The sequence below is a fragment of the Drosophila nasuta genome, chromosome 3 (genome assembly GCF_023558535.2).
Source record: "Drosophila nasuta strain 15112-1781.00 chromosome 3, ASM2355853v1, whole genome shotgun sequence".
Lineage (NCBI taxonomy): Eukaryota > Metazoa > Arthropoda > Insecta > Diptera > Drosophilidae > Drosophila > Drosophila nasuta.
In genome coordinates, this window is record NC_083457.1 from 27,021,670 (window position 1) to 27,047,925 (window position 26,256).

The 26,256-nt window shown below is 39.0% G+C and overlaps 12 protein-coding genes across 13 annotated transcripts; 5 read left to right on the forward strand and 7 right to left on the reverse strand.

Annotated features, from left to right (window-relative positions):
- Positions 1 to 1,954: 1,954 nt before the first annotated feature.
- LOC132791009 (cuticle protein CP14.6) lies at positions 1,955 to 3,550 on the forward strand. 2 transcript variants are annotated; one of them, XM_060799782.1, is made up of 4 exons: positions 1,955 to 2,060; positions 2,582 to 2,760; positions 2,821 to 2,896; positions 3,007 to 3,550. In XM_060799782.1, exons 2-4 carry the CDS (start codon positions 2,585 to 2,587, stop codon positions 3,160 to 3,162), a joined length of 408 nt encoding a protein of 135 aa, XP_060655765.1. In that variant the 5' UTR covers positions 1,955 to 2,060; positions 2,582 to 2,584; the 3' UTR covers positions 3,163 to 3,550. The 2 variants fall into 2 exon arrangements, with proteins under 2 accessions (XP_060655765.1, XP_060655766.1); XM_060799783.1 differs by having other exon boundaries at positions 1,984 to 2,060; positions 2,591 to 2,760.
- LOC132788126 (odorant receptor 47a-like) lies at positions 3,528 to 4,932 on the reverse strand. The gene is made up of 4 exons (XM_060795446.1): positions 4,620 to 4,932; positions 4,384 to 4,570; positions 3,719 to 4,325; positions 3,528 to 3,658 (listed from the first exon to the last, which is right to left on the reverse strand). Exons 1-4 carry the CDS (start codon positions 4,930 to 4,932, stop codon positions 3,608 to 3,610), a joined length of 1,158 nt encoding a protein of 385 aa, XP_060651429.1. The 3' UTR covers positions 3,528 to 3,607.
- Positions 4,933 to 5,573: 641 nt separating this feature from the next.
- On the reverse strand, positions 5,574 to 7,037 carry LOC132788127 (odorant receptor 47a-like). Its single transcript, XM_060795447.1, has 4 exons — positions 6,725 to 7,037; positions 6,486 to 6,672; positions 5,822 to 6,428; positions 5,574 to 5,763 (listed from the first exon to the last, which is right to left on the reverse strand). Exons 1-4 carry the CDS (start codon positions 7,035 to 7,037, stop codon positions 5,713 to 5,715), a joined length of 1,158 nt encoding a protein of 385 aa, XP_060651430.1. The 3' UTR covers positions 5,574 to 5,712.
- A 493-nt stretch (positions 7,038 to 7,530) lies between these two features.
- On the reverse strand, positions 7,531 to 8,007 carry LOC132791012 (uncharacterized). Its single transcript, XM_060799786.1, has one exon. The coding sequence runs from the start codon at positions 7,950 to 7,952 to the stop codon at positions 7,647 to 7,649; it is 306 nt and encodes a 101-aa protein (XP_060655769.1). The 5' UTR covers positions 7,953 to 8,007; the 3' UTR covers positions 7,531 to 7,646.
- Positions 8,008 to 9,354: 1,347 nt separating this feature from the next.
- LOC132791010 (heterogeneous nuclear ribonucleoprotein A1, A2/B1 homolog) lies at positions 9,355 to 9,941 on the reverse strand. The gene has a single exon (XM_060799784.1). It carries the CDS (start codon positions 9,864 to 9,866, stop codon positions 9,501 to 9,503), a length of 366 nt encoding a protein of 121 aa, XP_060655767.1. The 5' UTR covers positions 9,867 to 9,941; the 3' UTR covers positions 9,355 to 9,500.
- Positions 9,942 to 11,519: 1,578 nt separating this feature from the next.
- On the reverse strand, positions 11,520 to 12,138 carry LOC132791011 (uncharacterized). The gene has a single exon (XM_060799785.1). The coding sequence runs from the start codon at positions 12,061 to 12,063 to the stop codon at positions 11,731 to 11,733; it is 333 nt and encodes a 110-aa protein (XP_060655768.1). The 5' UTR covers positions 12,064 to 12,138; the 3' UTR covers positions 11,520 to 11,730.
- Positions 12,139 to 12,585: 447 nt separating this feature from the next.
- On the reverse strand, positions 12,586 to 13,044 carry LOC132788128 (uncharacterized). Its single transcript, XM_060795448.1, has one exon. It carries the CDS (start codon positions 13,042 to 13,044, stop codon positions 12,586 to 12,588), a length of 459 nt encoding a protein of 152 aa, XP_060651431.1.
- A 2,107-nt stretch (positions 13,045 to 15,151) lies between these two features.
- On the forward strand, positions 15,152 to 15,917 carry LOC132793449 (uncharacterized). The gene is made up of 2 exons (XM_060803377.1): positions 15,152 to 15,447; positions 15,506 to 15,917. Exons 1-2 carry the CDS (start codon positions 15,152 to 15,154, stop codon positions 15,645 to 15,647), a joined length of 438 nt encoding a protein of 145 aa, XP_060659360.1. The 3' UTR covers positions 15,648 to 15,917.
- Positions 15,918 to 16,969: 1,052 nt separating this feature from the next.
- Positions 16,970 to 18,061, reverse strand: LOC132788129 (prisilkin-39). Its single transcript, XM_060795449.1, has one exon. The coding sequence runs from the start codon at positions 18,009 to 18,011 to the stop codon at positions 17,091 to 17,093; it is 921 nt and encodes a 306-aa protein (XP_060651432.1). The 5' UTR covers positions 18,012 to 18,061; the 3' UTR covers positions 16,970 to 17,090.
- A 2,483-nt stretch (positions 18,062 to 20,544) lies between these two features.
- On the forward strand, positions 20,545 to 21,086 carry LOC132790452 (uncharacterized). The gene has a single exon (XM_060798982.1). The coding sequence runs from the start codon at positions 20,582 to 20,584 to the stop codon at positions 20,921 to 20,923; it is 342 nt and encodes a 113-aa protein (XP_060654965.1). The 5' UTR covers positions 20,545 to 20,581; the 3' UTR covers positions 20,924 to 21,086.
- A 1,953-nt stretch (positions 21,087 to 23,039) lies between these two features.
- LOC132791492 (uncharacterized) lies at positions 23,040 to 23,654 on the forward strand. The gene has a single exon (XM_060800433.1). The coding sequence runs from the start codon at positions 23,055 to 23,057 to the stop codon at positions 23,616 to 23,618; it is 564 nt and encodes a 187-aa protein (XP_060656416.1). The 5' UTR covers positions 23,040 to 23,054; the 3' UTR covers positions 23,619 to 23,654.
- Positions 23,655 to 24,437: 783 nt separating this feature from the next.
- Positions 24,438 to 25,155, forward strand: LOC132788130 (elastin). Its single transcript, XM_060795451.1, has one exon. The coding sequence runs from the start codon at positions 24,451 to 24,453 to the stop codon at positions 25,153 to 25,155; it is 705 nt and encodes a 234-aa protein (XP_060651434.1). The 5' UTR covers positions 24,438 to 24,450.
- The last annotated feature ends 1,101 nt before the right edge of the window (positions 25,156 to 26,256 follow it).

The following is a 26,256-nucleotide window of genomic DNA, read 5'->3' on the forward strand; positions in this document are numbered from 1 at the left end:
ATCAGAGAAATGAATAACAGCAGCAACTAAAACAACGCGACCACATGCGATTCATTCATCACTTTGAATGAGTTTGAATTTGAATCTGAAGCTGAGACTGAGCGCTGAGACTGAAGCTGAGACTGAACGTTGGGCACACGGGAAACTTCTCGGAGAGCAGAGGCAACTGTGTAATATGAGTGTGAGACCAGCTCGTATGTCAAATGTGAAAAATACACTTAGTCTGAGCGAAAGATGCGGACTATGTTAACGACGAAGGCCAGCAACAACAAAAAAAAAAAACATAAAAAGGCGGCCAACTAATCCAAAGGTAAAATCCACCGAAAGCAACTAGAAAAGGGTGGCAACACAGTAAAGTGAAGTGGAGTCGGGCGGAGTAGAGAGGAGTGAAGTGGATTGGAGTGGAGTGAAGTGGGAGGTGCTGCCAGAGAAGGCGTCGTCGTCTTAGTTGCTGCTGTTGCTGTTGTTGTTGTTGTTGGAGGCGCGTTAATCTCGCGCGATGTTCATCATGGCATGTTCGTGATCATCGCGCACTCTTTACTGCTGTTGTTGCTGTGGCCGCAGTTATTGCTGCAATTTTTTATGAATTGCAACTGACATTTCCTACACGCTGTCGCTGCTGCTGTTGCTGTTGCTGTCCCGGCTAATGCTTCGACTGCAGCGAAGGCAAGAAGAGACGGCAAAAGTTTAAAGTTTAAGCCGAAAATTGCAATTTGTTTGCGCCGGCCGGCATAACTAACCAACAACAGCCCCCGCCTTTTGCTCTGGTCCCTTGCATGTCATTTGGTTCACCTTTAGTGGGAACTGGTGCAATTGGGAGTGGCAATTTGTTCGGTCAGCAGTTGGCCAACTAAAATGTCTAAATTGTGTGTATGGATTTGCTGCACAGCAGCAGCAGCAGCAACAGCTGAATGGTGAACGATCATCGGCTGCAGATGCTGCTCGCCGATGACGATAATGATAATGATGATGATGATGCATCATCGGCAAACAATGGCAAACCAACAATGAGGTACATTAAGCATTTTAACGGCGCATTCAATGCACAATTTTTATAGACCACAAACAAGTGGGCAAACATTTCATTGTGGCAATCCCCGCCCCGCGGCTGAGTCGCTGTTTGTTGCAATTGCATTGCAAATGTCAATAAAAACGACAAAAACGCGAAGGAGTCTACGACAACAACAACAACAACAGCAACGACATGAATTATACTTACGGATAGTTGAAGCCACTTGAATCTGATTCGAAATGCTACAAAACCAAATGGGCGATTCATCAAGCTAAGCAATTGCAACATCTATTCAGCTGTCGAGTATTAATCTTTTAATTAATATTTGAATTAACAAATTATTGCATGTTGCGGCGCATCGCAAATTGAATCGCATACACTTGTACATTCGCACACACACAGTGACACACTCGGACAAACGCCAGCGTGGGCTAATCAAATGAACTTCGTATTGCTAATTCACATAAATTAATACCCAGACAACTTGGCGTGCCACACACACATACAGACACACACACACATTGACGCACCCACAGAATGAGTCTAGTAGCTGATAATATTACTGCCACTCACACTTGCATGCTGCTGTTTGTATTCGTACTGCAGCACACGGCGTATGCGCAACGCCCATTTGCATTTCAAACTCGTTGCGCATACGCCGCATGGTACAGCATCAGCATCAGCAGCAGCGGCAGCCTCTTCCGATTTTGTTGCTGCTGCCACTGCTGTCAGTTTGGCATGTTGCCATCTCTTCTTCTTATTCTCATTCTTCGCCCTCCTCAGCCGCTTCTGCTGCCAGCCATTTGATAGCTTCGCTGCGCTGCGCTGCTCTTGTTACGGATGCTGTCGCTGCTGCTGCTGCCGCTGTTGCTGTTGCTCTTACTGCTGCTGCATCTGAGACTGGAACTGCAGTGAATGCAATTTTGGTATAAAAACGTTTGTGCTGACTGCAGTCAAGTCAAAACAGTTTTGACGAGCCTTCCAAGCGCAGTAGATCGCTCTACCAAAAAACATTCTTCCCAACACGAAACAAGTCGCGAAGTTCGAAGTGAGTTTTAATTGTGCTCCTGTTGTTGTGGTGTTCTGTGTGCAAGGATCTAAATCACCAAACAAAAGGATTAACATAAAAAAACAGAAATTAAAATATAGAAAGGACTTTTTCACAATCCAAAAAATTATAAAAAGGATAATTGAATCGTGTTGTTTCAAGATCAGTATATATTAGATAAATAATTAAAATATCCTAAACACCCTTAACACTTATTGACAAGTTGGGAAATCTTTTGCAAGCACATGCATATTTTCCCAAGCTTAAACCATCTCATTGCCATTTAGATTTACTTTCGAAAACGTCAAAAGATTAAGGCAAATTATTATAACGATCATATAATAATTACGCCAATCTAAGCTTGGCTTTATAAAGGTCAACAAAATTGACGCAGTCGAATCAAACTTATGTCTCAATCTACCAATCATCTATTTCGCTTGTCTTCCACTTACAACTCTCGCACGATGCTCTGGCGCCGGCGCCGATTTAACCAACGAACAAACGAACGAACCAACCAAAAGGTCATGCAGATGCTCACCTACTCCTACGCTGTCGCTGCCCTTGCGATCTGCTGCCTCAGCTCCGTTGCCGCACAGCCTCAGCGTGGTCTGCCTCAGCCACGGGGCAACTCGTTCGATGCCAACGCAGCGATATTGAAGCAAAACTTTGACCTGAACCCGGATGGCTCCTATCAGTACAAGTAAGTTAACGCTACGTATACGTAATATGATTAATATTAATGCATTATTCACTTTGCCAGTTACGAAACGAGCAACGGCATTCGCGCCGATGAGGCGGGTTACCTGAAGAATCCCGGTTCCCAGATCGAAGCTCAGGTTTGTCTTTCCATCTCGTTGCCGCATTTTGAGTGCTGCCTTAAATACTTTCATTTTTCCTGTTGTATACTTTGAGGTGCTTCGATTGATCTTTATTTTTGTCGCGACAGGTAATGCAAGGCTCGTACTCGTACACTGGACCCGATGGCATCGTTTACACCATTACCTATATCGCCGATGAGAACGGATTCCGTGCCGAAGGTGCTCATATTCCAACACCGCCTCCAGTTCGTCCAGCTGGCGGCCCGGGCAGATTCTTCAAGTAATTGATGTGACCGTGGAATGATTATGTTTAATTGGATTAACTTGTATGATAGCGCATCCCGATGGAGCTTCAGGGCAACAAGCTCAGCTGGTGATCAGCCACATATTATTCACAGACCACTTCTAGCTTCTTCATTCTCCACTCAAAAAACACATACACGCAGAGATACGCATCTTTATTCTTCATGTTTCGACTCTCACAGCATTTAATGTGTATATTTATGCATTCTCAAAGTTCTCCCAATTTCCAATTCCCAATCCTGCTCACATCCCACCTAGACTTTAACGAATTGTGTAAAATATGTTTTGTACATAATGTAAGTTTGATTGTTAAATGTCGTACGATAAAACGCAAGCTATGCAATAAAACAAATATTGCTCGAAAGTAAATGAGATTTTCCTTTTATATTTCCAATTTGCAGCACATTCAGTATACGCCATGGGAACCTAAGAAATCGAACGTAAAAGTGCTAGATATGACAACGCAGTTTTTACAATCTAAAAGCATAAGAATTATTAAATAATCTGTAGGTAATTGCCATTATCTTTACTGCTCACCGATAGGAACACCCTCATGTTGGCCTCGAAGAAGTAGCCATCAATGCGACTTCCACGTTGAGCGCGCATCATTGAGATTTGGAGAGAACGTCCAACCGTCGGATTGACTGCAGTTGCCTCATACCACAGACTGTTGTAGATGGCATTGGCGAATCTTCTACTCTCGGTCTTTAGATACTCCCCACAATAGCAATAAATGTAGAGTTGTGTCAACACGCTGAACATGAAAGTCGCATAGAATGGCGTCTTTGGTTGGGCAAAGTTTTCGGATAGCGTATAGCCAATAAAGCAGAGCAACAATGAGGCGACAATCAATTGCATGCAGATGGTTAGACGAAAGAAACGATTCAGCGCATCACTCATGTCCAAGATATTCTTGTAGAGCTGCAGAATTTCACGGAGACGTTCTTGTGTCTCCTCAAGTGTCTTGACACCAAACAATTGCATTTTAAACTGTGCCGATTTGTACAATGCAACTAGATTGTGTGTCAATGCTGTAAAGTATGTGTCTATACAGATGGTGGGTAGAATAGCGCTAAAGCTGGCACAAACTAATAAAACGTAAGAGAGCAGAGCAAAGGACATGTTGTTGTCATCCCAGGGATAGCTGAAAAAGTTACTCCCATCACTTCGAAATATCTCATTTATTGATAGACACAACTTACGCGCAGGGAAAGGTAAGCTGCAGCTCCACATAGCCAGTCTGCCAATAGAAAATAAACGTGTTCACAATGGGCATCAGAGAAGAAAGTATCGCGGTTAGCATAAAACTGTTCTTGTAAATGCCACTCACACGTTGCTCGCTTTGATTCTCCTGGCTGATGATGGAGGCCGACACCTCATCCAAGCACTCTGTAAAAAAGCAAACATAAAATACTCCTCAATAATGATAAAAGCTTACCTTTTTCCAACATATTGCGACATTTCGCAACTAATCGCTTCAAATCTTTACGTAGCCACATAATTATACTGAACTTTAACAGCGCCAAGAGATCGACAAGCATTGATCCAATGCCATCGGTTAAATTATCCAAGTTCTCCACATTTTGTAGAACGAAAACAACAATCATGGGCTGTACTACAATCAATGCAGTCATCATCACAGTAGTTCTACACGGATGCAGCCAACCATTTCTGCCATCGACTATGTCAAATCCCAAAATTCGAAAAGATGTGCCCTGCACCTTTAAAAAGTCCTCGGTCAACGTGTGCATTCTGTAAATTCGGCAAGCTTATTGGCAGAAGTGCACAAAGTGCTTGCAGCTAACCGGTTTTATTACAAAAATTCGTGAATATTTAATGAATTTAACGCCACCCATTTAATTAATATACGAGTTGACTCCATGACGTAGAACAAATAGTTTCGACTGCATTCAAAAAATCAAAGCATACTTTTATGCGCTTGCATATAATTAGTATTTACTTCTCTCGTTTCAATTTATTTAGATTTATTGTTTCTTTTCTAGTTTTATTTATAAAATTTAGAATTATTTGCAACTAATTATTTATAAAAAACACATTATTAATTTTTCACTTTTTGCAAGCAAATATTTAATTTAAGTTTGGTTTACAATTTTAATATTATTCATTGCCAATACACACTGTACTAATGCCTTGCGAAATAATTATTGCGGGCTAGTTAATCGATAAGGCTTTTAAATTGTCTACATTTTGGGTGCATTCTATACTACATACATATCAAGTAATCATAGATCAATTTAGTTATAAATATTGTAGACCGCCCGTGTCTGTTGTAATTAGAGGTCAGCTACTTAAAGCGTTTTCAATTTAATTTTTTATTCAACAATATGCTTGCAAAATGTCTTTACATTTTATTAAGAAATTGAGCATAGTATCGTTAAGCGTTTTCTATTTCATTTTCTACTTAACGAAATAAATGTCCTTAAATTTTTTTTTTGAAAAACGAATCGTAGTAGCATTAAGGCTTTTTTTACTTTTCTATTTAATAAATTTTTAAAATTCTTAAAATTCCTTTAAGAAACCGAGCGTAGCAGCGTTAGATATGACATGGCTGTCATTACAATCTGTAGATTAAAAAAGTATATGTATTAATATAAAATTGCTGGAAGTTATAATATTCACCGATAGAAAAACTTCCATATTTGCTGCGAAGAAGTAGCCATCAATTTGAATGGCACGCTGAGATCGCATCATTGAGATTTGCAGATACCGTCCAATTGCAGGATTCACTGCGATTGTCTCATACCAAGGACTATCGTAGATGGCCACAGCAAACCCTTGGCTAGTGGTTTTAAGATACTCACCGCAATGACAATAAATGAGAAGTTGGATTAGAACAGCGATAATAAATACGATATAGAAGAACATCTGGGGTTGCCCAAAGTTGTAGGAAAGTGTAAAGTTGAGCACACATAAATGCACCGAGGTGAGCACCATTTGAATGCAGATTAGCAGGCGAAAGAAGTGCTTTAATCGATTACTCATGTCCAAGCTGACCTTATAGAGATATATAATGTCACGCAGTCGATCGTTTGTCTCTTGTGGCGTTGTCACCGCGAAGAACTGCATTTTGTACTGCGCTGTCTTGAAGAGAGCAACCAAATTGTGAGTTAAAGAGACGTAAAATGTATCTAGAGCGATTGTGGATAAAACAACGCCAATGCTGGCAATGCTCAATAATCCACAGGAAATGAGAAAATTGTGCAGCTTTCGATTGTCCCACAGATAACTGAAAGTAATAAACAATTTTATTGCTTATTAAAATTATTTTTGCTGTTCAATTTACTAGCAGGGTATATTCATCTCTAGTTGTACTTCCGCTGAGGTCACAATGAGCAGCAATATTCGCATTATAGGCTTCGAAGCGCTTAAGACTGCGGCAAGTAGAAAACAATTTGCGTAGACGCTGCTTATGCGTTGATCACGCCGATTCTCTTGGTCTATAATACTGGCGGCAATTTCACTTTTGTACTCTTTAAATTCGAAAGTTTAAGACATTTTCTTACTTAAATCACATTTAAATACCTTTTGCGAGAATCTTATGAAATTCATGGATAATTCGTCTGAAGTCGTTTCGCAACCAAATAATCAAACCGTACTTCAACAATGACAAATGATTCATTATCATTGCGGTCAGTGCATCGGTTAGCTTTTCAATGTCCTCAAAATTGACAATGCTAAAGGAAACGACCATAAACTGAGTTATGGATACGCCAACCATCAGGAAAATGGTCTTCCAAGGTTGCAGCCAGTTGCGTTTGCTTCCGATTATATCAAAGCCTATAACACGAAAGTACTTCACTTGCAGCTTAAGAAAATTACCGGACAATGTTTGCATCCTGTTGGTATATCAGAATCAAATTAAGTTCCGCATCTGAGTGTTGTTCTTTATATGGAAACTAAGTGCACAGTGATTCCAGTTAATTAGTATCTAATGATTCTATTATTGTGATTTATTTGCTGCCTTTTTTCAATTTATATATACTATTTCAAGTTTTCAAAATACTTTTTCTTCTCCTCATCAGGTGAACCCATCCAATTATATTTTTGACAACTGATGAAATTTTAAGTGTGTTTTAAATAAATAGTTGACTTTACTTTACTTACACCACTGTGCACCGTGGGTTAATGAGCATATAATTAGGCTCGACATTTGCATATGTTAAACTTCATTTAATCGATTTAATTGCTATAATTAAATGGCGCAGAAATGAAATGAGAATTTTACTATTCGTTAAAGAAATTTGAAAAATCTTTAAAGGAATATCCTCACATTGCAAACCCTTTAAAGCGGATTTAACCTGAAAAATATATTTAGAATCACAAGAACGTTTTTTTTTTTTGCGAAATGTTCTTTATTTGCACAGACAGGATACGAAGGATATCGCTGTGTCTGGACGCCGGAGTGCGTTGGCAGGAAAGCAGAAGTTGTGGCTGAAGCTAAGACTTAACCTCCCCAGCCATAACCACGACCACCCCAGCCGCCGCCTCCATAACCTCCGCGTCCGCCCCAGCCACCGCCTCCATAGCCGCCACGTCCGCCCCAACCACCGCCTCCCCAGCCGCCACGTCCTCCCCAGCCTCCGCCGCGACCATAGCCGCCCCATTGGCGAGCCTCTCGCTCGCCGACATTCTCGTGGTTAACTCCTGAGGCGTCCACATCCAGTAGTCCGATCTGCTCGTATTCCGCGTCGACAGCATAGCAGTAGGCGAGGCAGAGCACGCCGATGAGGGCAAAAAGTGCAAGACGCATCTTGAAGTGTTGAATCGTTTGATTTGATGCTTGTTGGTTAACTGATGCCTCTGTGAGCCCTACAACGGCCTTTTATTTGGCATCCGAGACGCCAAATAACCGGATGAGCTAACGTTCCTGTTCTAAAACGCATCACCTAATTCCAAGTGCTTGTCTTTTGAGTATACCTCAACCTATTATACATATGTATGTACATAAGTACATACATTCGAATATTCGTATATTGGCGGGGGCTTTTTTTTATCCGAGGCCAGACATTGTTACTTTCACAGAGATTATTTATTTGTGTTTTGGTGCAAAGATTATTACACCTGTTGTTGTCATTTGCGGTTGTTAAATGCGATAACTCGAATGTCCATCAAACAACTGGGACACCGTTGAAGCGCAGTTTAATTAATTAATACATAATATAATTAAAATTTAATTTATTCAAAGCGTTAAAATGTTCTAATTACCAAAACAAATCTGTACACACTACAAATAAGAACTTGTCATCATAGAAATCCCAAATGGTTTTGAAAATCCTAAATCAGCTGATCATCTTAACTTAATTGAGTACCCTGTTTAGTATTCGGCACAGATATCCTAAGCATTCCAATTACTCAAACTTGACTTCGGGTTCAACCGAGTCACGAGTAAACAAACATTCAATATCACGACTCATTGTGACAAACGGGTCTCTCGCAATGCATCTTTGTTTATAACAATACTACAGATACACATATGTACGTAGTGGATGTGGAATTGTGTTGACAGTAAAAAATCACCTAAGTCAGAAACCACAAAAATCAAATGGAATTTTACAATGCCGAACTGAAAATCAAAACAATTACAGTCGGACACAAAAAAAAAAAAGATTGTAGAATATTCTTCAGCTCATATACAAAAAGAGAGCATGACACGCCCATTCTCAGATGGTTCACGTCATACAATGACTTATGCAAAATGTAGACTAATTATCTGTGATGATTATCAGCATAAAAATAACTCACATTTTAGTTTATGTTTGAGTGTTTTGAATTTATGGCATTAGCAGAACAATAAACTGAATCCACTGTGAATGTGTCATCAGCTTTGATATCTCTCAGACAAGTGACGTATTTTAATGTGAGTCAAAATAAACACCAGCTGCTAGTTGAAAGTTGAGAGCAAATAATAAGAGGCTTGGTCTGATTGAAAAATGGGAATTTTATTTGTATTCTTCAAGTTGTTTGCTTTGAGTGTATTCCATTCAATCGATTAATATACTTAAAATAAGTGCCGCAAATAATGAGCGGGTAATTCAATTGAATTGACTCTTTTGCAGCCATTAAAGGTAGATTCTAAATTATTACTGGTTAGCTGGAAGAATTTCACCATAGCTAAAATATCTGAAAAGGGTTCAAAAGTAAAATTTAAAAAATTTATTTTTTTCGGAATGTTCTTTATTTACACACACAAAACTGACAAACACTTTACATACAAGTTTAACATAAACGCTCCAGGACGTTGGCAGGTAGGCAAGGCAAGGCAGTTTGGTTAGCTTTGCTATGTCCAGAGTGCATAGCTCTACCAGCCACCCCAGCCGCCACCCCAACGACGACCACCCCAGCCGCCGCCTCCCCAGCCACGTCCGCCCCAGCCACCACCCCAGCCGCCTCCCCATCCTCGTCCTCCCCAGCCGCCGCCGCCCCATCCTCGTCCTCCCCAGCCGCCTCCCCATCCACCGCCCCATCCACCGCCCCAGCCGCGTCCTCCCCAGCCCCAACTGCGGGCCTGTCTGCTGGCATCGTTGGCGTCGTATTGTTCTCCTTCGGCAACATCCAGCAGCGTGATCGGTGCATTATTCTCGACTTCAGCGGCACTTCCAGCAGCTGCGGCATACGAGTAGGCAATGCAAAGCACGCCGATTAGCGCCACAATCAAGAGACGCATTTTGAACTTGTTCTTCGATTGCAATGGATGTGCGTTAGGCTTGAGATTTTCGGTGTAACTGCTGCTTTCAGTGGCAATGCAACCGCCTTTTATATGTCATCAAATTCTCTAAACAAGCTGCATGAGCTGTCATTCCTGTTCTCGTTGTATCACCTAATTTCAAGTACTTATCGTATATTTGTACGTACAATAGATATATTTTGTATGCCTACGTGTGTGTAAGCCGCATATAAATTAGAAGGTACTTTTTTAAAGTCAAGTATTGCTAATTTGGCGATCTCTGTTTGTTTTCGTTTGTTATTACACACATTGTTGTTGCTGGACTCGAAGATCCAACCGATGTAGAGCACATATTTTGCTTACCAATTAGCAAGCCTCTGTTGTGCGACTTGACATGAGTGTGCATTATTTTCATTGTTTCCATTGCTATCGGATTAAATTCTTGCATTATTTGTATTCTTATTATTTTAATTTGTATTAACTTTAATTCTATAATTTTCATATGCGGGATTTTTGGATTTAAATGGCATAATACTTTGATATACTTACGAATTTGAAAACAAAAGTGAATTAAAGTTTTAATTTAAAACTCTCAAATTTTGGATGCAATTGCTTAGCAGTAGCTCTGCTAAAAGCTACATTTAACAGCTCTGTTGTTTGACAGTTTACGTTTTTGTTTGCTGCAGAGTCTGACAATTAAAGTGCGCTATTAATGTTATGAGTTCTGTTAATAACAGGCGTGTTTTAACACTTCTAAATAACCTGCTTGTTTATATTATTATTAGTATCAATATAATTGAAATCACAAAAGAAGGTTTTCTATAATTCATTTTATACCCGCTACCCATAGGGTAGAAGGGTATTATAACTTTGTGCCGGCAGGAAATGTATGAAACAGGTAGAACGAGGCATCTCCGACATAAAGTATATATATATCTATAAAGTATATATATTCTTGATCAGCGTCAACAGCCGAGACGATCTAGTCATGTCCGTCTGTCCGTATGAAACACTGGATCTCAGAGACTATAAAAGATAGAGCTATAATTTTGATTTTTTTCGACTGTATTTGTTATGTTTGCACGCAGATCAAGTTTGTTTCAAATTTTTGCCACGCTCACTTCCGCCCCCGCAAATCAAAAAAATCGAATAACAAGCGTAATTTTAAAGCTAGAGTTGCGAGTTTGGTATATACAATAACTACTATAGTAGTTATGAATCCTGAAAATTTGGTTGCGATCAGATAAAAATTATTAAAGAAATACTTTTGTATGGGCAAAAACGCCTACTTACTAGGGGTCTTAGTTGCTTTGACTGACAATCTGGTATATTGTGCCGTTTATGGTATATTTGAATACGGTACTATACCGATATACTCAATATACCATTTGGTATATTTTTAGTATTTTTGCAGTATATTTCGTATATTTTGAGAATAATACCGCAAAATATATAGCTTTTATTTAAAATGGGTAGTGGGTATCTCACAGTCGAGTACACTCGACTGTAGCTTTCTTACTTGTTATTCACTCATTTGGAAACATTAAGCTGCAAAACTAGTTTTAAAAATTCTTTTGCTAAATAAAATTTCACAAAATAAATAGGTTTGACATAACACTAAAATTTAACTTTTATTACATTAAATTTATTTATCTGTATTTAAAAAATAAGTGTTTGGAATTTTCATTTAGAGACACATTACTTATGTAACAAAAAACAATAAAAATAAAAATCGGTACTAATTATTCACTTTTTAGAAAACATTTATGTATATCAATTTAACCACTTTTCTGATTTTTTTTCAGTAACACATTGTTTTAGCTTGTTTGTTAAACGTTGAACAAACGTTTAGCGTGCGCACGGTTTATCGGCCATATTTTCCGTATCCACCACGGCCATATCCACCATATCCACCACGCCCATAGCCTCCTCGACCGTATCCACCATATCCTCCTCGTCCGTATCCACCGTATCCTCCGTAGCCACCTCGACCGTATCCACCACCACAACAATAACCGCCGCCACCGCCAAAGCCGCGTGCCTCTCGAGTGCCCGCGTTAGCATGAGCTTCACCCTGATCGGCAAGATTTAGCAACGTGTTCACTTTATCCTCCTGGACATTTTCTTCATTCACAGGATGTGAATAACTGTATACCACACTGAGCGCGACGATAAGTAATAGAAGTGATAAACGCATCTTCTAACAGCTTCCGAAATTTCCGGTTGTAAATTCCTTTACTTTCAATTTAGTTTGCTTTAAAGCCAAACGTGACCGAACTACTGAGACTAAGCATTGTAATGCAGTCGCCTTTTATTAAAAATTCAGGGAAATTAATTGAAAAACTACTCATTCAATGACGGCAACGATTAGCTAATTAATCGTGGGACGATGCATCTAAATCTTTAAAGTCCCCTCCGAATAATGACAGGCCGATAAATCTTCTATAAGGCTACCGACATTGTTCCTCTATAATGCAAATAAGGCATGAATGAACAAAACCTATTCTATATCATAATATGGAGACACTTAAATACATATGTATGTGTAATTTCACTAACTTCACTGAATTGTTATTCTGGATGGAATGTTAAAGGCAACAGCATCAAAATACACGTCTATTAAGTTTGACTTTTAATATAGAAAACAAATTCATTCAAATGAGAAATAACGGTTCTCGATTATAATTATATTTTACTGCAGCAAACACATTCTGAACATTTAGCGGCCATAGGCTCCAACTCCAGCATTCAATCCAAGTCCAAGACCTCCAAATCCAGCACCGATACCAGCGCCAAGTCCAGCACCTTGATTGCCATAGCCTGGGTTGCCATAGCCTCCTTGGCCTCCGACACCAGCGCCAATATTTGCGCCAAGTCCACCAACGTTAAGACCAACACCTGCGCCTAATCCAGCACCTTGGCTGCCATATCCTCTTCCCTCACCGCCTCCGATTCCTGCACCAATATTTGCACCGACTCCACCAAGACCAAGACCGATACCAGCACCTAATCCAGCGCCTTGACCACCATATCCTCCATCGCCTGCACCGATTCCAGCACCAATATTTGCTCCGATTCCAACACCAGGATTTGGATTTGTTTTTCCATAAGTAGTAAGTGCACCATAGCTGAAGGCAAAGCAGAGCAGGCCAATGAAGGTTGAGATAAACAGACGCATCTTTCAAATGTTTTCTTTTGCAACTGATGCTCCTCCATAGAACACACGCGTCTTTTATTCCAAAATCTAGACATATTTTGTTTTCAAAATTCTTTAGAAATATTTTTTTGAAATTTTATTAGCAAGCGCCTAACATTTTAGACTCTAAAAAAATCTAGAGGGTTGTATCAAAAAAAGTTGCTAGCACAAAAATTGAATAGAACTGAGTAAAATCATATTCACTTTGTTCTTAACAAGACTGACAACTTATCGTCTTCTAATAATTATAGTTCATTATGGAAATGAATACTTAAAGAAAGCTATAGATGAGAATATTTTTTACTGCAATACAATCAATATACAAATTGCTAAGATTGCATTCATCAGAAATTTGATTTTAATAAAAAGTTTAAGTGGCAATTAAACTTAACTTATAAATCCACCCTCGAACTGCATTTTAATTGAAATTTCACGTTCATACCGCTATATCACATCTTGATTTTTTAACTATTTATTCGGAATAGGTACAAATTAAAAAAATCCTGTTAATTATACCCGGAAACTGTTTGATGAAGCGGGTATGCCAAATGGGTAGATGTTAATTCGAAAAAACGAAGTCAACAACGCATATTTTTGCATTATATGAAGTGTTGATATTTTCAAGTCGAGTGGCTGAGCAAAAAGCTAAATTCGTTAATATCAATTTTCGTTTTTTGATATGCAAGAGTTTTATAGCCTAATTTTATGAATATGTTAATATTGAACGTCGTATCGGAAAAAAACGTGTATGATGCTGTTAAATAACACGCGTAGTCAAAATCTTTTAAAAATTTAGCAGTTATAAAGAATTTCAAAAATATTTGAAATATAGTATAAAACAATTGAGAATTACATTGCTTGTAACTGAATCACATCAAGAGTGTGATTCCCTCTTCTAGCGTAGCTAATTAACAATAACAAAGATGAGTAAAGTCGAGAAACAATCGAAATATTGGCCTAGTCACTAATTGTTAAATGAACTTGTGAAATCGCAGTCTAATGACTTGTGAACTTCTCACTATGCACTTCACAAGTACTATATACTCATTAAAGCCCTTGACCTGACGTTTATAGATCAACACATTTTATTGTTTATTTATTATTTCATACATCATTTTTATTGTTGTACAACTACCACCAATAGCGATAGCCCCATGGACGATAGTAGCTATAGTAATAACGGGGCCAATAAGGTCCTGCCCAGATGCCACCCCACAGAAATCGTGCCCTTCGTGCTCCCTCTCCATAATGTTGGCTACCCAAATCCGACAACTCTGTTATACTTGTCATGGCATCAGTATTGGCCACCGCCTCTTGAACTCCTTGCTGCTGTGGCAGTAAGTGTTGATCCATACCAACTGGCAATCCGTAGACCAAGCTAAGTATTGCTAAGGAGAGTAAGATAGCAATCTTCATGCTGACAACGATTCAGATTTTAACTGTCTACCATTTGGCTACCAACTGCTACTTTTATGTGTTCTTACCGAGCTTTAGATCTTGCACTTTGGGACTCTAATTAAAGATGTATTGACACCTCACTTAAATGGCATTGTATGACTTGGTCTAAGTCAGTATATTTGCCTTTGTGAATATATTTGCCACAGTGAAGTGCACAATAGTAACTGGTTGCCTAGCTATATGAATTGTAGAGGCGATTTACTATAAAACAAAAAAAATCACTTAAAAGTAAATAATTTGTAATTATATCCTATAAACTGTTTAATTAACACAAACGTGTTAAATTTTTTAAAGAAAACAAAGTCATACTTTTAGGCTGTATAAATACTAAATTTTGAAAAAAATTCAATTGAAAAAATCGGAAAATTGTTATTAGTTCCTCCAAAATGAATATGTTATATTTATTTTATATTATTCTAACAAAGTGTTATTAATTATTATGATTGTAATTATTACTATTAATATTTTCTTCGTTAGATATTTATATTATTTGAACTGATGGCATTGAAATCCTTAAAATAATTTGGAGCCATTCCTAAATTTGGTCACACTAAAATGCTGTTAACGTTAACTGTTGCTAGGGATATGGAATATAAAGTAGCCCAAATAACGACCAAACAAATCTATAAGAATGCATGTGGTTGAGTTTTTAAGGCGCACCGACCGCCGCAATCGAAATTCTCAAATTGATTGCAAGGTGCAGCAGAAGCTTGGAGAATGTCGACACGACTTGCAGAATCGACGACGTCAACTTGCACTTCAATTGCAGTGTGAGGAACAAATGCTGGACGTGGAGTTGTCGGAGCTGCTACAAGCGCAGGAAGATGCGGCGAAGAACGAACGAATTGAATGGATACAAATTGCTCTCATGAAGAACGAAGAAGCTGATCAGCTATTGATCAAACAGAAAAAAGAGCAACGCGAGATGTGAGTTTATATAATCTCTAATTATTTCAGATATTTAAATGATTTGTCTATCTTGCAGTGAGTGCTCAGAGGAACATCGTCACATGGAGACCAGAGAGCTGCTCATCAACACAAAGCAGGCACAGCTTTATCAAATTGAGGAGAGCAGAGAACGGCGACGTAGAGCAGCCTACAACAACAAGCAGTGGCAGTTGCTATAAAATCATATTACCAATATCAATTACAATTACAATTGATGCATTTAAACAAGAAAAATTTAACTTCTCTAACAACAAATTTTATAAAATACTTTTTTCGCTACCCTCGAGCTCCAGTAAATTAATGATTAGAAAACTTTGCCGCTTGTGAATTAAAAATTTGCATTCATTAATATCTCAACCAGTTTGCACAATAGCATTGTTGCGCTTATTTGGAATACAGAAGCATAAAAATATTCCAAAGACTTAATTATCGCGATTTCGATGGTTTATAAGCAGCTTATTAAAATCACATAGAGAAAATTTGAAAAAATGATATGTTTTGCATTTAAAAAAGTTGCGATTAAATTTAACTAGATTTTTTCACCTAAAATTTTATTCTTGTTATATAACATAATTTTTTTAAGCTGACGACAAACAAGGAATCTCTATAATAGAGTGACGAAATTTGAATTAATTAATTGATACATAATTTCAAAAAATTTTTTCCATTGTCATTAGCTATTTGCAGGAGTGGCAGACAATCACGAGGGTCACATGAAGAGTTTGCGCATCAAATATTGCCAATCGACATATTTCAAATTGCTATCTGCCCCTGCTTTTTAGATAAACGATTTATATAAGTAAAATAAATGCTAATTAAAAATTCCCGAGCAGTGTGGGTTCCAAAAATATTTCTAACTGATAATTATACAAAGACGCTAACGAATTGATGCCGTCAATGAAATTATTGTTGTTTTCTAAAAAGTGGTTACATTTTATGAGTTTTATATATTATATTTAAGAGTTTTCTCATATTTTATGAACGCTAATATATAAACACTAAAGATGATATTTAAAATAAGTTGACTTTAGTGCAAATTGATTATGCTGAGAAGTAACTTGAAATTTACATAATATACTTTTTGTTATTAAAACTCCCATTTTAAAAGATGAAAGGCACTATGCAACATGACAAAATACATTAAAAAAAGTTCAGTTTCTAAAATCAAGAACATTCGTCTTTAAAATTGTGTTTTTAAAATAAGACCACTTTAAGAACAATTTAAAAATAAGAACATAAGTCTGAATAATGTTCAATTCTTAATTAAGCTTACAAAATTCTGTAATCAATCTAAATTCCTATAAAGTTTTTATCTCGCGTTAAGTGTTTTCGTTCATCGTTCAGTTCGTCGAGCTATAAATGAATGGGGCGACATACTTTTAGGCTGACCAAATACACTATTTAACTATGAATATACTACGTTTTAATACAAAAGGGAGCTAAGTTAAAAGAAGTAAAAATCATACCCTTTTGCGAGGGAAATATTATATTTAGATTGTTTAAAATTAGTTTAACAATGCTTAAACTATAAATACTTTGTTATTCCTATGACTAACTAATAACACTCGTCTCGGCAGCATTAAGCGAAGTTTTGGCATAAGATTTGTCATTATTTTATAATACTAGCCAAGCAAACCCAATAAACTACTCAAGGCTTGTGGATTGACGCCAGCTCCAGCTCCAGTCGCAGCGGCTCCTGCGCCACCGTTGGCCACCAAAGGACGCAGGCTGCTGCCAAGTGCCTGTCCCAAAAGTCCAGCTAACTGAGCTGCCTGAGCGGTGCTGAGTTGTGAGCCTGCTCCGGCAGCTGCGGCAGGTGCAACAGCAGCAGTCTGTGAGGCACTGGCTGCGGGCACTGCACTCGCCAAGTTATTGTAGTTGCCATAGTTGGGCCTTGATCCATAATAGTTTTGTGGATATTGCACTGGTCGCTGGTAGTTGTAATAGTTATAATCGGGCCTGTAATACCCATAGCCAGGATAGCCAAAGAAGCCTTGAGCAAGACCCGGATAGCCTAATCCCAGTGCTGGGTATCCATAACTATAGCCGGGCCTATAACCGTAGACGTTGCCATATCCATTGCCATAACCATTGTTCGGATAGCCGCCTGCTCCGCCGCCACCATAAAACTGATCCGACTGTGTGCCACTGCCACCTCCAGTTCCACTGCCAGCAACGCTGCCTCCTCCAACGGGTGCGATGGGTACATCGAATAAGGGGCCAGCTGTGCCGAAGAGAAGTGGCGAGAGTAATCCCAAAGTGCGTCCCTGTGGACGATCTGACTGCTTTGCTTTGCTTCGCTGACCGGCGACGAGTGCGAATAACACACAGAGCAGACTTAAGCGTGCCGACAAATACATTCCGAAAGATACAGATACTGAGATACAGAAACTAAACTCACAACTGGCAACTGACAAATCGTAACTAAAGTTGCAGCTCGCAGTTAAAAACAGTTTTATAAGCAAACTCAAGAGCAGCCAGCCACACCGTGACCAGCCCAAAGCATTTGTTCTTCGGCAAATTTCCAAATATGTATTTTGCATGTTTCGGAAACTTGCAGACCTTCAATGTTGTCGCATCATTTCGTCTTCAGCGAACGGAAACACGCTAGAAACGCGTTGAAACGCGCAAAAGTCGCTTTGAAAACGCGTTGAAATCGCGCGAAATCGTCATGGACTGGTTCTGGTTCCATGCTTTCACAGATCACCAAAAAACAAAAAAAAAAAACGTTTTGCAGACGCCTCCGTTAACCGTTGTTGAACGACATTGACCTTGCTCAACGTTTCGGCTAATATTGACCAAATGGGCGAAAATCGGTTTCACACCGTTAACGCTTTTGTTTACTTCCGCGGGTTTTTTTCTTCTTCATCTCAGTTTCTAGTTTTGGTGATTTTTTTTATGGAAATTGTTTACTTTACGGGCAATTCAGCTTTTAGTTGGCAACAATAAAAATTCAATACTGAAATTAATTACGAGTTTGCATTCAACCAATTACAAATTCAGAGTATAATTAAATGTTAATAAACAAATAATTATGGCTTTGTTCCATCGTTTCAATATCGCAATTAAGTTTCGATACTTTTGGGCTCGATTGGCACGTGTCGAGTACAACATCTGTTCAGTTGCCACGCCTATATTCGATTTGGGAATCAATAAAAGCAATTATAAAGTTGATCCTAATTGAAAACACTTTTGCAGATGTGGAAATCTTTCTTCTTAATTCAATTAGGTTTGGCGAGACGTCTGCATATCGACTCCCAAATTGGACTTGTTGTCAACCGACTTAAACCTCTAATATACTGTAGTTATATTACAAATATATTCGTGAGACTGTGAGAATAAATTTGAATTAGTATTTGCATATTTTCGTAATCATGTGATTCTCCAATTATTTATATTATTCAACACTTAGTGTAATTCACTTGGGATCATTCAATAGTTTTCAACCGGTTTTCCCCATTCATTTACCTTACGATTTGTTTACAACCAACATTCTGTTGCGTCAATAAAAACGTCACTTTAAGTAGATAATTGAAAAATGATCCTACACTCAGAAAAAAAAACATTTCAAACAGACAATGATCAAGATAAGAAAATGGATCGATTTAATTTATATTTTTGAATATTCTAACCGGCTTTTGTAAGTCGATTGACAAAATTTATCACATTTGTGTAATGAAAGCACTCTTAAATGAGATCAAAATAAATGTGTTTACTTGGCTAAAGTACTTTTATAAAACAAACTGAAGGTCGACTATGCAATGCCCTATTTTTAATTCATCTTTTACACAGCCAAAAAGTATGCAAATTGTTTTAGTGCTCTGCAAACAAAACTTATAAATGATAAAGTTACGTTGACTATTTAAGAATGATACGCGACTAAAATAAATTCTAGTTAATTCCAATGAAATCTTCACATTTCAAGCGTTTTAAATCAAAACAAATCAATCGACTCTTTGCTGCATATAGAGTGCTTAAAGTAATCTCATTTCCATTCAATATAAAAGTAAACTCATTTCCATTAATGACATAGCCAAAGTGGTTTCGTTTCATTAAATTTCGCAATATGAAGACATATATAACACTTATTTTAGAATGCAAAACATTTAAATTAGTTTAAATATTGATGGTTTTATAGGTGATATGTGCCAGAACCCGTTGCTGTTTATCACGATGAAAACAATATGGAAACTGCGCAATATTTCGCGCACATCGGAGAGGTCAGTGATCACAACACCTTAACAAGTTCCAATAATTTTCGATTGCCTCTTAATGTGCAAAAAAAAAGCAATGTTCAAATTGCTGACGCGCGAAAGCAATAATAAAAAATGCAACTCTAAAATACACTCCTCCGAAATACCCTATAAAACTTATAAATGTGATTATGAATTGAAACAAAAATATGATTAAAAATTCTTTTGAAAACTTATTATTATTATGACAGTATGAAAAACGCTTTTCATTCCTTAAAAATTATTTATTTCATCAAGTAAAATCATTTCTCTAATTTATAAATGTATGTTTTACAGCTTCGACTTATAAGGAGTATCATTTTCAGCAATTTAAGCTTCTTATAATCACCCCTTTCATAAGTACTATCAGAACAGAGTATCTAAAAGTGAGTCCCCCAATTGGGAGCCAAAGGGGCTTGTTTGCAATACATGTGAGAAGTTTTTAATTTGCATCATTTTGTTTTGTTTTTTTTCACTGAGTCTTTCAATAGGTGAACAACAATCATCTTTTGTAGGTCTTCGACTCGAGTCCATTTTGACAAATGTGTGCTAAAAGTGAGCGTGTTGAAGCTGGAAGTACTAGACGTATTCTCAGAGGGCGGCAAACGTAAGAGAGCGAGAGGTCTTACCAAATTATCTGGTTGAGTGCCTAAGGGGTCGGGGATTTCCAATGGATGCTACTTACAAGTTCTGATGAAATCATCAAAAAGAACTAATGATAGCTAGGCACTATTAATGAGTTGATTCAAAGGAAGAAATTACAAGTTCTGGTCTCGAAAGGGGATCCCCAATGCGATGCGATGCGTCGCATCGATGGGCACCAACTATAAAAGATGTGAGCATTTGATTAACTGCACATAGAATCAATTGACTAGTTAAAGATGAAACAATTTGTGGTGTTAGCGCTGATCAGCAGTCTCCTCTTGGCCTATGTCTGTGCCCATCCCTTGGAGCCCGAGCAGACTCAACAGCAGCTGACTCTGGAGGATGTGGATGCGCAGCCAATCGATGATGGAGCTGGCAAGCGAGTAGCTCGCTTCTTTGGCGGTGGACGCGGTGGCTACTGCTGCGGTGGAGGAGGTCGTCGCGGTGGCTTCGGTCGTGGCGGTGGCTATGGAGGACGTGGTGGCGGCGGCGGCGGCGGCTTTGGCGGCAGTGCATCAGCCTCGGCTTCGGCATCGGCCAGTTCCAGCTTCGGCGGTGGCTTTGGTTACGGCAAATAACCACAACGCTTTGATTTAAAAATAGATGCAATTAGACGAAAAGAAACTAAAATAAATTCATAAACGTGAAACCAAAAATAAACAAAGGTAAACATGCTTTGGGGGCAGGTACCGCAAAGTTTCTACGCATTCGTTGACCGATTGGCATAACGTATACGTTATATTTCTTCTGTTTTTTTTTTCTTTCTTTCTTTTTGTGCTGTTGACACCTCTGCCAACAGGTTTTCACTCACAGCCACAACAATGAAACAGTCTTATTTTTATCACCTACAAACAATTTGATGCTACCCAACAAAATTCATGGCATATCCAATAAGAGCTAATGTATTCAACAAAAAAAAAAAAAAAATTCCATTAAATTTATGAAATTTACAACCGCAGTTCGTCAAACGAAACATGGCATAACATATGCTATGCAAAAATGTTGAGAGGGGCCTGTGCCATAAAAGACACAGAATTGTGATAGTCTGAATATGAAAACAACATAAGATATTTATGGGCTTGTTATTCAAAACGACAAGAACAGCTATTAATAGCCATAGACATTGAAAACATTTCAGCAAAAAACATTGATTAATCGTCTGGCGATTAGTCACAATGTTTTCGGGGATAACCAGACTCATCAATTAGACGGGCAAATGACTTGCTTCTGCCGCTTCTCACGATAATTGGTTTTTTTTGAAAGGACTTTGTAAAATAAATAAATAAATAAATAAAAGTAATTTCATTTTAATAATTTATCAAAAGACTCGACTTTCATCATCATCAACTCAAGATAAACGTCTCAGAAAGCTACCTATAGATAGCTTGATTCTTAATTAGATGTTCCGGTGTGCGCCCATTGGAACTAGAAATTGTAAGTTCAGCTTAAGTTGATAATTATAATATAAATAATAATACAAGTAAGAAAGCTACTGTCGAGTGAACTCGACTGTGAGCTACCCGCAACCCATTTTTAATAATATAATATAGATTATACAAATATACTAAAAATATACCACTAAAATACGTTGATGGTTATATTTGGTATATTCATATAGTACTTCATTCAAAATAATATAATATAAAAAAATAACTTCATTTAAATAAAATATATAATCTTAACTACTATACTTATTATTCTATGTACCAAAAACCGCCAGTGTAGGTTGTTATTCGATTTCTCTCGATTTGCGAGAGCTGAAGTGGGCGTGACAAACGGACAGACAGACTGGCGGACTATATCGTCTCGGCTGTTGATGCTGATCAAGAATATATATACTTTAGGAGTTCGCAAATGACTCCTTCTGCCTGTTACATACATTTCCTTTCGGCACAAAATTATAATACCCTTCTTCTTCGGGTATAATAAATTTAAAATAATTATTTGAGGTAGAATTCCGTTGATTTTTGAACATTCTAAATATACAAAAAAAAAAGTGTACCTGTTGGCACCTAGCACCGTCTGAACCGCAAATCTAATTTGTGGGCGTGTGTCTCGAAACTTTGCTCCCGTTTGAATGAAAATACAGATGTTATTTATATAAGTTCATTTATCAAAAACAAATATTTTGCAGTGCAGTTAATCGGAAAATTACACGGAAACCTTAGAGAATGTTGATGTTTTGGGAATGTGATTCATGTTGATCCCTAGTACTGTGACTTGATCAATTAACACCATTCGTGTTACATGAGAAATTGCGAGAATCACACGGAGATCAACTGATGTTTATATATAATGCAATTAACAACAATTAAGCTATTTTAAGCGAAAATAGTAAACTTTAAAAATATTGCCATTTATGGAACTAAAATAATGACGCAAATTGCTAAAATATATTGCAAATTGACTGTCACCAGGGTGAGGAGTTTCGTGAATCATCATGGGTCGATGCAGATCCTACCGCAACAAAAAACCACAAATTAAAAAGCAACGTGTAGACGTCACAGCAGCACCCCCGAAACGCCCCCGAAATGCCCACCAAAATCGGGCATTGACGGAAATGTTTTGCCGCAGTAACACTGGGTGCTAATCGGATTGGAAGATGTACAACAAATTAAATTAGTGTTCAGGCTGGCTGGTTGGCTGGCTGGAAACTCTCGTCTGTCATAATAATTAACGCATAGTGTGAAATATTTGAATCGCGAATTCATGTATAAAACAATCGATCAGCTAGTGGCTAAGGCACAGAACCATAAGGAACTCCGACAACAGCACATCATCAGCACCCGCACTGAAAAAGTGAAACTGAAAGTGAATCTTCAACTGAATCTTAAACAAGTGATAAGCCACAACATGAACTGCACACTCATCATCAACGTGATCCTGCTCACCATCTTCCTGAGTTCGCAACTCAGTGAATCGGCTCCAATCGACGGCAGCAATCCTTACCAGGCCATCAGCTCACCCATCGATATCAGTGGACAGCCTGTGCGGGAGAAGCGCTCACCCAACGACTACTTCATCTGTTATCCCAGCAGCGTTGTCTTTGGATATTACAACAACAAGGCAAATGCTTTGGAAACGCATCGTCGGTCGGATGACTTTAGTCGCCCTGCTGCCCCCCTTCGATTCCTATCAAGCTGCGATAGATCGCGCCGACAGAGAACGCGCCGCCTACAAGGACAGCTTTGGCAAATAGTTGAGCTCGGATTTTACAGTACTTATTATAAGAACATAAGCTTAAGTCTAGCTGTATATGAAACAAAGACTTGAAATATTTATTTGTTGAACATATTTATTAAACAAATTTTAAAAAACAAAATTAAATTGCATTTTATTATGGTCAGATATAATTTAGCATTGGCTGCGCAAATAAAATCATTAAAGTCAAAGTAATTCAGATGTTGCTAACAAAGGTCACTTCGAATTGATGATTGATTGGTGCTGTTGCCATCTGCGGTACAATCTCGAAATTCAGATCGCATTATAAACTTTATATGTACAATTTAAATGATTTTATTACCCATGCTTAGATGGAATCGCACCTCAGCTGACTAAGTTTCAGTCGTGAATCATGAGAGCAATAAAAATAAATAAAAAAATTTGCAGCATTCTTTTAGGCGGGAATTGAAATTGAGTTCGTTGCCTAAGTCTTTCGTTTTACAAAGCCATCAATAGAAGGCGTATGAAGAGCATTTCACTTCTCTGTTTCCAAGTCACAACAACAGCAACAAGAAACAGCCACGATTTTCTGTTCGAGATCTGCCGCCGCTGATGCGACGCAGCGATGAATGTCTTAGACAACACTTAGCACCTTATTTGCGGTTGGCATTAGGCAAAAAGTGCGAATTGTTTATAAAGAGATTACAAAACGCAGACAAGCAGCTCTGTTCGGCTTATTTTAGGTTCGCCGTTTTTTTTTGGGCTACCATAAAAATGGGTAAAAAATCACTTTAACCCAAAACCGTTTTTACGAGCCAAAAAGAAAACCAAGCGCGTAATCTCTGCAATAGTGGCAAAAGAAAGTTTCCACCCCAGCAGCTGGCATAAAAAGCGCCTTCGACAAGCCGGAAGCAAACAGTTGCCAATCGATATCGTAACCAAAATGAAGTACGCCGTCAAGAAATCGTTCCTGCTCATCTCCCTGATGCTCGTGGGCAGTTGCCAAGCACAACCAGTGCAGGAGCAACATTCACGTCAACAACGTCAGCTGAAGAGCGCAACTGCTGCAGCGGAGGCGGATGTCAAGATGCTGGCAGCCAGCGCAGCAGCAGCAACCATGACACCGGCCACAACAGCCATGCAAATGCCAATAGCTGGACTGCCCATCAATCAGATGTCCATACAAATGGGACGTTATGCCAGCTATCCGGGACTCATCTTTGGCGGCGGCTCGGCACCAGCTTCGCCTTTCCTAGGCGTCGCTGGCATCGCCAATAACTATCCCAGCGATCCCAGTCTTGGTCTCGGCTATGGCTTGGGCGGCGTCTATCCTGGTAATCCACAGGCAGCTGGTTTCATGTACGGCAATGCCATGTATCCGAATGCGCAATTCGGTGCTGGCAACGTTGGCTTTGGAGCCCAACCCGGAGTGGATCACTTTGCCGCCTTGAACAACATCATCAACGTGGCCAACATGCAGGGATTAGGCGCTGCTGTGCCTCCTACAGGACTTTACCCACAAGCTGGAGTTGCCGGTCTTGGTGGCGTTGCTGGACTTGGTGGTCTTCCTGGTTTCCTGGGCGGCATCAATGATGCTGCTAGCAGCAGCATCTTGGAGCGCATGCATCACTATACTCCCACTTTCTAAACGATTTCAATCAGAAGCTGATTCAATACTTAATTACAATTTATTTATTTTATTTATTTAGCTAAATACATATATTTCACGTACATATCAACATCAAAGATTGTACTTCTTGCCACCCATTGTGGCCCATTGGAATAGCTGTCTTCGTTGTTGCTGCTGTTGTTGTTGTTGTTGTGGCAACTGTGCTTGTTGCTGCCATTTGGTTAGCGGCGATGCTCGCTTGCCAGCCAATGTGTAGGCGCCTTTGCCCACAAATCGCGTGGGAACCGAACCCAATCGCATGTTGTAGCCCTGTGGCAGACGCAGACGTTGTTGTTGCTGTTGCTGCTGCGGCTGTTTTTGTGCCTCGACATTAGCCAACAGGAGGCAGAGCAGCAAGAGCAACAGCTGCAGTTTGTTGCACATCTTGGCGAGAACTTGGGACACTGTGTACTGTGGCCATGTCGAACAGATGCTGCCGCTTTTATGCAACTTGGCTGTGATGCTGTGCCAGTTTTGTGCAACAACTGCAACAACTTGCTACTTGCAGCAGAGTTAGGCCTGTATTTCTTCCCCATATGTGTCAATTGCAGTTACTCGGTCTCGGTCGAAAGTGGGCTAACTGGGACTTTGGATTACTTCGCAGGCTGCCCTCAACTTACGGAGTTTCAATCTGCTGGAAACCGGTTTCCAGCCAGCCAGCGCATAATTCACCGCAGCCGCTGTCTGTCTCTGCACATGCTCGCTAATTGCCAAGTCGGAGCCGCAGTCGCAGTCGCAGTAGGAGTCACAGACAGAGTCACGAATGCCAGACGCGGCAACAAAATTAAAGCTAGAGTCGGTGTCAAGTGCAAGGCTAAGCGATGCATCGTGTGTGGAGTGTCGAAGAGTGTTGACACGACACTTTGAGGCAAAAGTACTGTGAATTGTCTGCAAAACAGTCTGCCAAATGCCAATTTGTTAGTCACTTTAGCCGATTGGCTCTTTCACTTTACCGTACTTAGAAAGTGAAATCTACCGACTGTCGCCACATGACACATGCTGTTTTAAAGGGAAAACTACATTGCTACCTGCTCCTGTTGAAGGGTTATGAATGATGGGCCGGGAAATACCCAAAAGAAA

Bases quoted from the DNA above. Each gene is read 5' to 3' on its own strand.
- LOC132788128 (XM_060795448.1), bottom strand. From the start codon at position 13,044: ATGCGTCTGTTTATCTCAACCTTCATTGGCCTGCTCTGCTTTGCCTTC.
- LOC132790452 (XM_060798982.1), top strand. From the start codon at position 20,582: ATGAAACAATTTGTGGTGTTAGCGCTGATCAGCAGTCTCCTCTTGGCC.
- LOC132788126 (XM_060795446.1), bottom strand. From the start codon at position 4,932: ATGCACACGTTGACCGAGGACTTTTTAAAGGTGCAGGGCACATCTTTT. The intron at 4,571-4,619 runs GTAAGCTTTTAT...GCTTTTTTACAG, and splicing joins TCGCAATATGTTGGAAAAAG to AGTGCTTGGATGAGGTGTCG. The intron at 3,659-3,718 runs GTGAGCAGTAAA...TTATGCTTTTAG, and splicing joins ACATGAGGGTGTTCCTATCG to ATTGTAAAAACTGCGTTGTC.
- LOC132788127 (XM_060795447.1), bottom strand. From the start codon at position 7,037: ATGCAAACATTGTCCGGTAATTTTCTTAAGCTGCAAGTGAAGTACTTT. The intron at 6,673-6,724 runs GTATTTAAATGT...TCGAATTTAAAG, and splicing joins TCATAAGATTCTCGCAAAAG to AGTACAAAAGTGAAATTGCC. The intron at 5,764-5,821 runs GTGAATATTATA...TTTAATCTACAG, and splicing joins ATATGGAAGTTTTTCTATCG to ATTGTAATGACAGCCATGTC.
- LOC132791492 (XM_060800433.1), top strand. From the start codon at position 23,055: ATGTATAAAACAATCGATCAGCTAGTGGCTAAGGCACAGAACCATAAG.
- LOC132791010 (XM_060799784.1), bottom strand. From the start codon at position 9,866: ATGCGTCTCTTGATTGTGGCGCTAATCGGCGTGCTTTGCATTGCCTAC.
- LOC132791011 (XM_060799785.1), bottom strand. From the start codon at position 12,063: ATGCGTTTATCACTTCTATTACTTATCGTCGCGCTCAGTGTGGTATAC.
- LOC132788130 (XM_060795451.1), top strand. From the start codon at position 24,451: ATGAAGTACGCCGTCAAGAAATCGTTCCTGCTCATCTCCCTGATGCTC.
- LOC132791012 (XM_060799786.1), bottom strand. From the start codon at position 7,952: ATGCGTCTTGCACTTTTTGCCCTCATCGGCGTGCTCTGCCTCGCCTAC.
- LOC132791009 (XM_060799782.1), top strand. From the start codon at position 2,585: ATGCAGATGCTCACCTACTCCTACGCTGTCGCTGCCCTTGCGATCTGC. The intron at 2,761-2,820 runs GTAAGTTAACGC...TCACTTTGCCAG, and splicing joins GATGGCTCCTATCAGTACAA to TTACGAAACGAGCAACGGCA. The intron at 2,897-3,006 runs GTTTGTCTTTCC...TTGTCGCGACAG, and splicing joins GTTCCCAGATCGAAGCTCAG to GTAATGCAAGGCTCGTACTC.
- LOC132793449 (XM_060803377.1), top strand. From the start codon at position 15,152: ATGCATGTGGTTGAGTTTTTAAGGCGCACCGACCGCCGCAATCGAAAT. The intron at 15,448-15,505 runs GTGAGTTTATAT...TCTATCTTGCAG, and splicing joins AAAAAAGAGCAACGCGAGAT to TGAGTGCTCAGAGGAACATC.
- LOC132788129 (XM_060795449.1), bottom strand. From the start codon at position 18,011: ATGCAAAATACATATTTGGAAATTTGCCGAAGAACAAATGCTTTGGGC.